At 38.7% G+C, this 14,130-nt stretch overlaps 1 protein-coding gene across 4 annotated transcripts in view; it reads left to right on the plus strand.

Annotated features, from left to right (window-relative positions):
- Positions 1-14,130, plus strand: part of Topaz1 (testis and ovary specific PAZ domain containing 1) — a 56,205-nt gene that overhangs the window by 39,755 nt on the left and 2,320 nt on the right. For 2 of the 4 annotated variants that reach the window (XM_031344569.1, XM_031344570.1), the window contains exons 13-19: positions 3,214-3,280; positions 4,503-4,677; positions 5,542-5,642; positions 9,510-9,675; positions 10,319-10,483; positions 11,968-12,171; positions 13,708-13,891. In XM_031344569.1, the coding sequence (XP_031200429.1) occupies positions 3,214-3,280; positions 4,503-4,677; positions 5,542-5,642; positions 9,510-9,675; positions 10,319-10,483; positions 11,968-12,171; positions 13,708-13,891 (1,062 nt within the window). Of the gene's footprint in view, positions 1-3,213; positions 3,281-4,502; positions 4,678-5,541; positions 5,643-6,670; positions 6,888-9,509; positions 9,676-10,318; positions 10,484-11,967; positions 12,172-13,707; positions 13,892-14,130 lie in introns of those variants that run through there. The other 2 variants (XR_004111602.1, XM_031344571.1) reach the window with 2 other exon arrangements.

A 14,130-nucleotide genomic window follows, 5' to 3' on the forward strand; every position in this document is an offset into this window, starting at 1 on the left:
AGAGAGAGAGAGAGAGAGAGAGAGAGAGAGAGAGAGAGAGAGATTTCTTTAAAAGAAAAAGGCATAGACATAAATTGTAAATCATCAGGAATGAAGAGACCAGTATAGACCCTTATGCCCCTGAAAAGATTGATGTGAATGTTAACTGTGTGTGTACTCAGCAACAAAGATGAAATGGAATGATTTCTAGGTCTTAATACTTGTATAAAGTATAGAAGAAATTTAGTTCACAATGTAAAAGCTTCTAAAAATGCTATCCCAATGGCCAGATAGTTTCTCTTGACATGTCTACTCCTTTTTTAAAGACAAGTCCAAGTGAATTTACACATAATTCCAGAAAATGGGAGAGACTAATTTTTATTGGTCTATTTTTCTTTCTTTCTGCCATTGACTTGTTTTTGTTTGCACCCAAGGGGTCTCACTATATAGTCAGTGCTAAACTTGGATTCCTAATCTTCCTGTCTCAATCTTCCACTTGGTAGGATGTGCCACCATGATTAGCTTATCAACATTTTTTGAGGCAGGTATTACTCATATATAAAAAAAACAAAGTGAGTCCATTGTACTGGCTGGTTTTGTGTGTCAACTTGACACAGGCTGGAGTTACCACAGAGAAGGTAGCTTCAGTTGGGGAAGTGCCCCCATGAGGTCCAGCTGTGGGGCATTTTCTCAATTAGTGATCAAGGGGGTAGGGCCCCTTGTGGGTGGTGCCATCCCTGGGCTAGAAGTCTTGGGTTCTATAAGAGAGCAGGCTGAGCAAGCCAGGGGAGGCAAGCCAGTAAGGAACATCCCTCCATGGCCTCTGCATCAGCTCCTGCTTCCTGACCTGCTTGAGTTCCAGTCCTGACTTCCTCTGGTGGTCAACAGCAATGTGGAAGTAAGCCAAATAAACCATTTCCTCCCCAACTTGATTCATGGTCATGATGTTTGTGCAGGAATAGAAACCCTGACTAAGACATCCATCATGGTGGCATACACCTTTAATCCTATCACTCAGAAGGCAGAGGCAGAGGCAGATGGATCTCTATGAATTTGAAGTCAGTCTGGTCTATATAATGAGTTCCAGGACAGCTAAAGCTACATAATGAAACCCCCCATTTCAAAAAATTAAAATTAAAAACCAAAGTGGGTACAAAAAAATTAAGAGATGCCAGATGTGGAAACTCAATACCTGTAACCTAGCACTTGGGAGACAGAGGCAGGAGGACCAGGAACTCAAATCTAGCACTGGCTACATAGCAGTAACTCAAATCTAGCCCAGGCTAGCCTGGGTTACATGATACTCAGACTTCAAGCTGTGGAGTTGGAGCAGGACCCCCGGCAGCGAAGAGCATGAAAGACCCAGGGTTGATTCCCAGCACCCATGTGGTAGCTCACAACCATTTGCAACTCCAGTTCTAGGGGATCTGATCCCATCTGCTGGCCTCTGATGATACCAGACACTCATATGGTACACATACATGCAGGCAAAACACACACACACACTTTTAAATGTTTTTTTAAGAGCTATAAACCAGTATCTTTCATGAGATTAAATGTGACAGTTCTTGACAGATTAGGAATGAAAGACAAATTTTTTTAACTTGGTAAAGAGAGGCCCAAAATGGGATCCAGCTCAAGGGGAGGTCCCAAGGCCTGACACTATTACTGAGGCTATGTAACACTCACAAGAAGGGATCCATCATGACTGCACTCTGGAAGTTCCAACAAGGAATCCAAAGAGTCAGATGCAGATATTTGCACCCAACCAATGGACAGAAGCTGCTGACCCCTGTGGTTGAATTAGGAAAAGGCTGGAAGAAGCTGAGGAGGAAGGTGACCCTGTAGGAGGACGACACCTGTAGGAAGACCAGCAGTTTCAATTAAGCTGGACCCCCGAGATCTCTCAAACACTGGACCACCAACCAGGCAGTATACATTAGCTGATATGAGGTTCCCAACACATATACAGCAGAGGAATGCAGGGTCTGGGTTCAGTCAGAGAAGATGCACCTAACCCTCAAGAGACTGGAGACCCTCAGGAGACTGGAGATCTGGTTGGGTGGGGGGGTAGGGAGTGGGAACATCCTCGTGGAGACAGAGGGGTGGGGAGGAGGTATGGGATGTGGAACAGTCGGAGGGTGGACCAGGATGGGGGAATAAAATCTGGAGTCTAAATAAATAAATAAAAGACAAAAACAAAAAACAAAAACAAAACAAAAAACCAACAGACATACTTGAATAGCAGGAGTTTCTCTTCAAAACTGAGAAAAAGGCAAGACACTACCCACACTTCCATTAAAACCATTTGCCCATATCTTCTGGCCCATGTGATAAGAAAGGAAAATAAGCCAGGCAGTGGTGGCGCATGCCTTTAATCCCAGCACTTGGGAAACAGACGCAGGTGGATTTCTGAATTCAAGGCTAGCCTGGTCTACAGAGTGAGTTCCAGGACAGCCAGGGCTATGCAGAGAAACCCTGTCTCGAAAAAAAAAAAAAGATGTATAAATTGGAAGTAAACTAATATCCTGTACTTGTAGGTGATATGAATTGTAAACCTATGTGACAGAGAACCCTAATGAATGAGTATAGCAAGGTTGCAGGTGAACACCATCCCACAGATCAGCCATGTTCCTCTACAACAGCAATGAGTCTAGGAACCAACATCTAAAACAGCACGATTATAATAGCTCAAAAATGAAATACTAGGTAAAAAGTTCACAGAACATACTCGAATTGTATGCTGGAAGCCATGAAATGTTGAAAGAAATTAAACATACTGTTTATGGAGAAACAAAATAAAGACGTCAATTTTCCCTAAGTGCATTTATTGGTTTAAGTCATTTCTAGACTATTTTTTTTATAGATAGAAAAATAATTCATTTAGCTTCACATAGTAGCACAGATCTGTAATGCCAGTACTTAGAAGGCTGAAGTCAGAAAATCAGAAGCTGGGGCCAGAAGTTGGCTCAGCAGCTGAGGCACTTGCCACCAAGCTGATGAGCTGAAGTCAATGTCCAGAACACATGGAAAAAACATGTATGCTGTGGCATGGACATGCACACATACAACATACAACCACATCCACAAGCATACTAAGTAAACAAACAAATGTGGGTTTTAAAGAATTTGACTATAAGAAACTTTTAGGGTGTCTCCTGTGCATCAGTCTTTCTCAGGACATTGTAACCCAGGGATGAAGTAAGCTTGACCAGCTCTCTTCTGTCATTGAAGGTTGCGAGGGAGGCAGCTGAAACCGAACTGGAAGTGTGACTTAGACTCAGCCTTGAGTGAAGTGGAGGTATGACATTTATCTTCAAGGAAACTGCTAGCCTCTGAAAACCAGTAACAAATGTTTGAACAATCCACTTTAGGAATGGCTTTAGAAACACTACTGTTAGAGAAAATGCTAAGGAAGAGAAGTCTGGTAGTTATATTTTAAAGACTAATATTTTGAAAGGCAAACATCAGAATTCCTAGAGCTGTGGGATAAAGATGAAGCTTTGTAGAAGATCTCTTTCCTAGTGTGTACACAGCCCTGGGTTCTAATTCGACTACCTGCTTCCCAACACACACTAATCTAGGATTTCTATTTTAAATTAATCCTGACAGTTACTTCTATTTCAAAGTGAACTGTGTCATAGTAAAGTCATTTTAAAGCTTGACCTATAATTCAGTACTGGGCAGAAGCTTGACTGACTGTCTGTAGATGGCTGTGGGTCTGAACTGATGGGAGTTAGGACCATAGTGCACTCTTCTGGCATTTAGAATAAGAAAAGGGGTGGCTAGAGGAGTGACTCAGTTATCAAGAGCTCTTGCTACTCTTGCAGAGGGTCTGAATCCAGCTCCTATTGCCCATGTCAGGTAGCTTACAACTACCTGTAACTCAGGCTGTAATATATGGCCCCCTCCATTGGCCTCCAAAGGCACCAGCACACATGTGCATGCCCAAACGTAGACATACACATGTAGTTAAAAATGAAGTCCAGTAATCAAGAGGGGCCCTAAAGATGGCTCTACTCTTCATGTCTGTTGTGCTCCCACTCATTGTAGGCATAGCCTTCCTCAGATGGCAACTCCTTGACACAACCCGTGCACTGTGAAAGCTTCTCTCAGTTTGTAATTGAAAATAAAACACAGTGAGCTTTTGTGGACCCCAAATCATAAATGGCCAAATAATGGTAAAAGCATGTTTCCTCCAAAAGCAGTACAATAATAATGTATTGCTACAGAGATGCTCATACACCCTGGTGACAGTGGTTCTCATGAAGTTCTGTACCATCAAGTCCTGGAGCATCTGAGTAACTGTTCACAGACTGCTGTGGTGCGGAAAGTGCAAGTTTAGTGGGGTTGCTGTGTGTTGCATGTCAGGTTTTCAGTTCCCACTTACTCTTAACAGATTCCATGTGCCTTCATGTGCCTGTGTGCTAGCATGCACTTGCAGAGACTGTAGAATTTTTACTTTTTACCCTTTTCCTCTTCTTTCTTTCCTTCCCCCCCCCCATTTTTAATAATTTTATTAGACTTGTAAAGAAAAAGGTGACTGGACCAAATTGGGAAGCCTGTACATTACCATAAAAATGAGCTGTGAAGAATTTGCAGATTTCCAGAGATTCTGTGCTTGTGTTGCTGAAACACTCACAGAAGATTATAAAGAAGAAAGGCCAGGGGTTCCTTTTTGTGAATTTGCTGAAACAGGTAAAATATTACTGTTTTGTTTTGAGGATTGTATGGTTCTTAGATGGAAGGTGAAGCTCTCCTCAAGCAGAAGTTTAGCCCCTGTTGCAAGATTCAAATAAGCTGAAATCTGTAAACTTTTCCATCTACTTATTATGCTAGGTTATAGTTAGAAAGACAGAAACTGGTTTTTAGTATCAAAGTTTTTGTAGAACATGAATGTATTTTCTTTTTATTTAGGTTAATTATTATGATATGGGGACACCCAAATTTTTTTATACCACTGATGTTTCTACTATCTACAAACCAAAAAATATTGTGTAGCCTTTAAAAAGACATTCTCTTGACATTCTCACTATGAACCTGACTTGGCCTTACATTTGTAATCTTTCTACACCTGCCTCCAAGTGCTAGGATTATAGAAGTAAGAGACTACATGGAGTTTCCAATGTTGTTCTGAACTGTTGCTACTATGGCCTTTCTCAGGGAATAACAAACTTTCTGTAAAAGGTCAGAGAGTAACTCTCCTAGGCTGCACATGCAGCCCATACAGTTTCAGTTTTTAAACAATTCTTTGAGAATAAATCCACTGTCGGGCTGTGTATTGTGGCACACGCCTCTAATCTCAACCCTTGGGAGACAGAGGCTGGTCAGTTTATGAGTTCAAGGCCAGCCTGGTGTACAAAGTGAGTTCCAGGACAGCCAGGGCTATGTAGAAAGACCCTGTCTCAAAAACACAAAACAATAAGAAGGCACTATTAACTTTCAGGATGGATTTATTGGTGGGGCAGGTTGTCAACACTAGGTCTGTGAAGTGATATCAGTAATTCTGAGTCATCTTAAGTGACTGTCTCCATTTCTTTCCATGTCTGCTTTATGTTTCAGTTAGCAAAGATCCACAGTACAGTGAGGTGGATAAGACTTTGTTGGGAAGGATCGGAATAAGTGCTGTGTACTTCTATCACAGACTGTTGCTGTGGCCCAAGGTATTTTGTAATATTAGTTTGGTTTGCTACAGAAAATCTTATTTTTAAAATTAAGAACAGAATATGGAGTGATCCTTCAAATCAGAAATTTTCTAATAATTACTTCAGCCACGACAGACATGAACCCTGACTACTTAGTGAGTTCTTTAGTTTTCATATTTGTTTCCACACCAAATAGATGTAGAAAGGGGGTGATGAGACACAGGTATGTACAAGGTGATGAGACACCAACTATTCTATTGAATTCTGGAGGCTATACTAAAATATTTTTATTTGAAAGTTTTGAATTTGTCATTTATTTGAAAACTGGGTTGTCATTATAATCTTGAAAGAGCACAAAGTATTTTTCTTTTCTTTTTATTTATTTATTCATTCATTCATTTGTTTGTTTGTTTGTTTAGACAGGGTCTTTATCTATACTCCTGGTTTGTTTGTTTGTTTGTTTGTTTGTTTAGACAGGGTCTTTCTCTATACTCCTGGCTATCCTTGAATTCACTATATAAATGAGGCTGGTCTTGAACTCAGACATATTCCTGCTTTTGCCTCCTGAGTACTAGGTTAAGAGACCTTCACAAACCATGCTCAGCCTCAAAATACCTTCCTTAAGATTAACCCAAGGTGTTCACAATCATCAAGACTGTTTGGAAATCATGGCCTATTAACTTTCAGGATGGATTTATTGGTGGGACAGGTTGTCAACACTAGGTCTGTGAAGTGATATCAGTAATTCTGAGTCATCTTAAATGCCTATCTCCTTTTCTGTCTGACTCTTAATAGAGCCCATTATGCAGGTGATCTGGTGACTCATTTAGTTATATATGTGCGTGTGTGTGCATACATGCATACATATATGTATATGATGGCATGAATGTGGTAGTCAGAAGACAATTTACAAAAATTGGTTCTCTCCAGCCATTAATTTAGTCCTAGAGATCTAACTCGGGTCATCAGGCTTGCCATCAGAGACTTTACCCTCAGAGCCATTTCATCAGCCTTCAAAGCTACACTGTATTTATTACATCCTTTAGATTTCCCTGAAGTGATCAATTGAATTGTAGACTCAATAAAGTCCAAATAGAGGGCATGAAAATCCAATGTGAAGGGAAGAGCTGAGGATGGAATCAACAGAATGTAAGATTAAGTATGATCACTGTTAAGTTTTAAAGCTTAGATTCTGTTAACTCTGGTTATTTCAGAAGTGAATGGCTGTGTGGTAACATTTAGGCATAGGTTCACTTGTATATATGCAACATACATGGATTAAAAGGAATTTTTTGCACCCAGACTAGCTAAACAGAAAGTCTGTAGGTTTCCAGATTTAATGCTCACTATGGTCGATATGTGGCAGGATGAGTCCCTCTGTGTTGCAGAGTTTAGGGCAAGACAGTCATAGCATTCATTTCATGGACACGCATACCTGCACACTGGAAACTGTTGAACAAAAGTCTTTTTGACAGTGTACACATTTAGTAAACTTTAGACTATTCCAATTTATTTGGTTATTTCTTAGATCATTAAGACATTGGTGAATTTTTCTATCTTAACAATTATAGTGCTCAGAGAGTTGATTTTGAATGTTACCTTACTACTCCATGTGGGGGGGGGGGCGGGTTGTGTTCTGATTTGTTTTACCTTTGTTTTGGGGGAGGAGACAGGAATCTAAATACCCCTGACTGTCCTAGAACTATGTAAACCATGCTGACCTTGAACTCACAAAGATCCCTCTGCCTCAGCCTCCTGGATGCTCTGATTATAGGTATGTACACCAGACCCAACTCAAACCCATTCCTTTTTGAATATAAGGTTAAATTCTTGAAATTAACCTAAAAATTATCACCTGAAGATACATTTATTTATTCAAATTAAAAGTATTTCACATCATAATAAAAATCTAGTTGAAAAGAGTACAGAATATTAAGGGTCTGTAAACTAAGACCCATGGTCCACATTATGCCTACAGCCTGTTTTTGTATAGCCCACAAGCTCAGAATGTTTTAAATATTTCCTTAATTTTAAACATTTATTTATCTATTTATTTACTGTGTGTGTGTGTTTATACGTGTATACATGTAAATGTGCTTGCCCATGCTGACACATGTAGACATGGGTTATTTCCTTCTGCCATTGTTCCACCTTATGTTTTGAGACAGGGTTTCTCAGTGAAGCTAGAACTCTCTGTTTCAGCTAGACTGACTGGCCAGCAAGCTTCAGGGAACCTCCTGTCCCTGCCTCCTTAGCACTGGCGCTCTGTAAACACGTGCTACACGACCTAGTGTTTACATGACACTGGGGATCCAAACTCACAGCCTCATGCTGCGTGGCAAGCACTTTACCAACTAAGCCATCTTCCCAGCCTTGCTTTATATAGATACAATGCTGGGGAACAAACTCGGGGTTTCACACGTGCAAGGCAAGCACTTTACCATTGAATTATACTCCTTATTTTTTTTTTTTCGATTTAAAAAAATGTGTATCAGTATTTTGCCTGAGTGTATGTATGTGCACTATGTGCATGCCTGGTACTGTGGAGTCTAAAAGAGGGCATCAGATCCCTTGGAACTAGAAATACGGGTGGTTATGAGCCACATGGATGCTGGGCTCTGCTCTTCTGTAAGAGTAGCCAGTGCTCTTAACCACTAAACCACCTCTCCAACTGAGATATATATATATATATATATATATATATATATATATATATATACACATACACATACATATATATATATTAAAAAGTTATTCATTAAAAACAATTGAATTTCAGCTACCAGATATAGCTATCAAAGACTAAAGTACTTACTGTTGAGGTACTGAAGGGCTAGTTCAGTGGTTAAGAATAGGTACTGCTCTCACAGAAGACAAGTTCAGTTCCCAGCATCCAAATCAAATAGCTCACAACCTCCTGTAACTCTAGCTACAGAGGATCTAACACTCCCTCCTGAATTTCTCAGATACCTACATCCCTGTACATATAGCAATAACTTAAAATGAAAGAAATCTTTTTCTAAAAGTATTTATTGGCTGGGCATGGTGGAACATGCCTTTAATCTCAGCACTTGGGAGGCACAGGCAGGCAGATTTCTGTGAGTTTAAGGCCAGCCAGTCTAATTAAAATTAAGTTATTTATTATTGAAATACTAACAGGGATAGTAGTAAGCTGGCTTCTAGTTTAAAATAATAATATACACCCAAATTCTTATGTCCAAACCAAAGACAATCTTCATGTAGAATCTGTCGAATAATTCATTTACTAAGATAAAAAAAATAACTGTTTTCAGCTAACAATTTTGGCTCCACCATACTTAGCATTTCACCAAAATTTGGTGACAAATTATCTTCATTTTTGCCAACTCTCTTGGATCTCAGAATAGTTAACTATAAAAGGAATGAAAACACAGAGTTGCTTTCCATATTTCCATAGCACATGGAAGCCTTTTCCCAGACAGTGAAATCTTCTGTTTTGTTTTTGCTTGTTTAAGTTTTGTTGAAATGGGACCTTTCTATAAAACCAAGCTACCCTTAAACTATCAATAGTCTTCTTGCCTCTACTTCCTAAGTGCTGAGTATATAGGCATGAGCAACATGCCCAGCTCCACAATCTTAAGGGAAGACACTTAAGGCATAAAAAAAATGAAAGAAGTGCTGATAGAGAAGGTACTATGTTGGTTAATATGAGGTGAAGTTCTTCTCATTTTCCTTCTTTCTACCTTTGTGACCAAACAGAAAGTGCTTGAGCAAAGTCTTGTTGCAATTTGACAACTGTCAGTGTAGCATAATAGTTGAGACTGGTAACTGTCTCCTGTATATTACCACTGATTTCGTGTCTCCAATATTGTAAATGAATGATAGTGTTCTTTATTTTTATTCCAGGGCAGGAAGGTCTTAGATATACTGTATGAGCTAAAAATAAATTTTACAAGTTTAAAAGGACTTACAGGACCTGAAAAGGTAGCACCAAGATGTCAAATTGTAAATGTTGCAGCAGAGATTTTTATCAAAAGTGGGAGCCTAGATGGTGCCATTTGGGTCCTAAGGGGTAAGTTCTGACATTTGCATGTACATAACCTGTTACTCTTCTTGTAGCCCTTTCTGAGTAATTGCCTTAGTTGGCACTGAGCTGAAGGCGATAGCTTGGTTTGAACATCAGTGAGTATATATAGACAGGAAAAGTCACTATAGTATAACTGATTCAGAAAGTGGCTTTAACTTAGCCTTGGTTGACAGAAGTTTGTTCATGATAAGACCTAGTTGTAGAAATTCTGAGTCTGAAACTATTACAGTTCTATAGATTTTTAAAATGTTATTAGAAGCTGAACAGCGGTGGCACATGCCTTTAATCTCAGCACTTAGGAGACAGAAGCAGGTGGATCTATGAATGTAAGGCTAGCCTGGTCTACAGAGCGAGCTCCAGGACAGCCAGGGCTACACAGAAAAACCCTATATCAGAGAAAAAAGTCATTAGATGTGTTAATAATTTGAAATATAACATGCCAAATTAAATTTAGGTAATCCAGCGTTAGAAGGCAGGTTCAGCTACTATGGGAAATCTTGGCCATGAATTCATGGCCCCTGTGTTAGCACGTGTAGACAAAAGAGCCTTCAAACAAGATACTTGTACCCAACTGTGATTACCCTGAGAAGTGTCATTGTCATGGTATCCTTGTTTTTTCTTCTGGGAGAATCGGAATGGATAATCAACACACCACTTTGGCCTTGTGATAGAATGGATGTGCTTAATCGGCATAATTTGCTCTGTACCATTGCACATGAAATCCTAGGCAAGAATCTTTACAAACAAACATTTGAGGTCTTGCGGAATCTACCAAGCTTTCAGAATTCTCAAGGTACATTTTTAAAAGTCTACCTTCTTTATCTTAAAAAAAAGATTTATTTTTATTTTATATGTATGAGTGAGTGCTACATACATTTATGTGTATCACACACATGCCTGGTGGCTACAGTGGCTGTAAGAGGGAATCCAATCCCTCTGGAACTTAAGTCAGTCAGTTTGTGAGCATCTTGATGTGGGTGCTAGGAACTGAGCCCAGGTCCTCTATAGGAACAGCAAGTACTCTTAACTGCTGAGCCATCTCTCCAGCACAGCCTTCATTTTTTGCCAGGTCATAAGACAATTCTCCATCTGTTGTGGTTAGGCTTTGTGTTCAGTATTTTTTTAATGAAATAATTTTCTATAAAATATGCTCTACATAAGCTAAATGTAAGCTTTTAAAGGTGCTTCTCTGGGTTGTTTGTTGTCAGCAGCTCCTGTCAGCATATACTTGTTCCCTGTCCTTGCCTCTGTATATTATGCGCATGCTTCATATCTTAACTTATTCTACATCTTGGTAATCTTAGAATTAATGAGTTTTCTCAAAAGTTAAAATTCAAGCTTTAAGATAAGAGAATGGAGTCTATGAGCAGACACTTTGGTGACAAGTTCAAAGGATAATATAAAGGATGCAGGGTATGATTTAGGACCTTCCCCAGGTCTTACTGGGTCCTCTCAACTTCATCTTCCATTGATTGATGGAGATGCTGTTGTAGGAAGTGCCTGCCTACTAATGATGCTTCCTTTACCTCAGTATCCCTAGCACAATGTCTGCCATCCGGCATGCCCTTAATAAGACAGTGGTGTTGATAATGAGGCAAAGCAGGTGTAGACATGCACAGACGGTTGTGCTGCATTTTAGAAGTCCATAAATGACGAACTGAAGGAGTTTCCTTCTTTATATGTAAAACACGGTGAGGGGTGATGTAATATGTTTGGAGTTTTAGGAAAATGTTTAAGAAGAAATAAAAGGTAAAGAGATTAATTTTCTGTAAGGGTCTGGATCACTTAAAAATCCTACAGGGACATGGACCTAGAGTGTAGGTCATAAACCCACTGAGTAAAAAAAAATCCCTACAAATTAATGTGATACCCATTCAATGATTTTTTTTTGAGTGAACATTAGAAGCAAATCTATTTGAGTCATGAAAAACTGAAGACTGAGGTATGAGCTGTACAAACAGACCATGAAAAAAATTCCAAGACTGCAGACTCAACACTATGTAGGGACTAAATGCAAAGAAAGTAGTATAACTTCTAAGTTTTTGTCAAGCTTTTTACATTCACCATTACAAAGGAATGCACAGTTTTGCTTTTGTCTAAAGGATTTTTGTTTCTTACTTGGACAGTATGAAAGATGATTATACTTCAGTGTGTCTGACTTCTGCAGTGGAGAGAAGGGGCTGAGGCTATCGGGATGGGGGATAAAGCTGGAGATTATTTGTCTTTATGTTATTGATCACTTTTCACTTTATTTTATTATTGTTTTCTTCATTTCAGAAACAATGGGGGTTTCCCAGTCTAGCCTTCTTTTTAATGAACTTCTGGATGCCTGTATAGAAAGTAATAGTCTTGGCATATCATCTTCTGTAGCAGAGTTCATGGTTGCAAAGAGCATCCCTATTGACTTTTCCTTTCTCAGGAGACTGATCACTTCCTTAGGAAGAAGTTGTTTGTGGCTCAAAGCCAGAGCCCACTACAAAAGTAAGTTCCATTGAAATTTTTTAATTAATATGTTGGTTTTGATTATTCTCTAATCCAGGATCCATCTGTAATATTTAAAACTAAATTTTTACATATGAAAAATAATGGTTGGTACATATTCAGAGGCAGTGGTCTAACAGATCTGTGTTGTCTTTTGAACCCTGTTTTTTTGTCTTTTGTTTAAAAGTGTCATCTTTTTTTCTTGGCATGTTATCAATTCCAGTAAAAGGCAAGCAAAGTAAACAAAGTACAAAACTTAAAGTATTTTGACATATCTTAAAATGCTTTGTAAAAGAGTTGGATGGATTGAAATTTGAACGAGTATCAGACATCCCGACTACCCCCACCTAACCTACAAGTGTTTTCTCAGACTCCCAGCTAGGATCACTTTTAACAAGTGATAACTTTTCTTCCCAATGAAATGGGGAAAATAACTAGGTTGCATTATAGGTAATAAGTTTAAGTGTTTAATATACTTCTTATTGTGGGGGAGGTTCTTTTGGTTTTGATTTTTTTTAACATAGTCTCATGTTTCATGCATACACACACAAATATAAAATAAATAAAGTTTAAATATTAAAATGTTACTGGAACATCTTTGGATTATATCCAGATATAGTTCTCAGAGATTAGCATCATCACCTACTGGGATGGTTTCTTGTAGTAAAAAATAACCCCAAACATGTTAAACATAATTTACAACAGATTTAATTTGATCTTGATAACCTTTACATAATATTGTCCATGTCCGATTGGATAGTTAATCCTAAGAGTAATAACTATCATTTCTAATAATCAGCCAAACAGTTTTAAGCTAAGTCAAAATTTTTCCCTCGAAACATGAGGTTTTTTGACTTGAGCCAGTGAATGTGGCAGCCACATACAGGCTGGAGCAAGACTTTGTTCTTGTGTTCAGCACTTCTCAGACAGAGTAGGAACAGTAATAGCCACATGATTTGCTGGCACCTCAAAGTAAACTCAGACTGCCACAGTAGATATTTAACAGAAGTGGCACTCTCTCATTACATTCTTATTTTTTATATTTGTAGTTCAATGTAGACAGTGACCATAAAAGCATAAAGTTGTTCATAGACCAATTCCCATTAAAACCTAAAGAGCTGTTCTGCTTATGTTCCAGTTAGGAAATTTTTCTTCTTGTTTTGAGATAATCTCACAATATGTTGCACAATTCATCCCTCCAACTTACTCCTTTTGATTTAGCCTAAGTGTTGAGATTACAGGCATGCATCACTACACCTGGCTACCTTATTAATTCTGAAATTATGTCATATATGTTACTATGAACTTGAAAAACATGGGCACTTGCTGCAGTAAAACTCAAAGGCAATTTTTCAGAGTTTTCACAAAGAGCAGTGTCAAATGTACCAAGATACTTATGGTCATAAAAGGTATAATAAATCTGTGAATATAAAAAGCTATCCTGACCTGTAAGTGGCTGTCACCTGCAGACAATTAGAAGCTCTAAGTCTTACCCATTGAAGTTTGGTGAAATGTAACATGTTGTTTGATTTTCAGGTGCTCTTTCACTGGGTTGCTACCCACCATTAGAGGGAAACTTATACCGGAAACTTCTACTGGTTCCTTCTTATTTATCTGAGATTGAAATGCTTTTAGCTATCGAAATATTCCTGGTGTCTAATGCTAGTAGTATTCAGAGCCTGGGAGCTCCCACACAGGTACTACAGATTGTTTTGAAAAGGTGAGTTAATGACACTCCAGCCGTATTCTGAACATAGATGCAGCTCTATACCTGCCCTATAATGCAATATGTGCCTGTTATATTTATTTATAATCTGTATATGTATTATAAACTTGGCTAACACTTAAACTGAGAAAGAACAAGACCTACTGCAGGCTTAAAACCAAACAAATTAAGGAGCAGAGGTAAACTTTAGTGGTAGAGTGTGTTCATGCATGGGAACCCTGGGTTTGATTCCT

This window comes from Mastomys coucha, unplaced genomic scaffold (assembly GCF_008632895.1).
Source record: "Mastomys coucha isolate ucsf_1 unplaced genomic scaffold, UCSF_Mcou_1 pScaffold23, whole genome shotgun sequence".
In the NCBI taxonomy this organism is placed as follows: domain Eukaryota; kingdom Metazoa; phylum Chordata; class Mammalia; order Rodentia; family Muridae; genus Mastomys; species Mastomys coucha.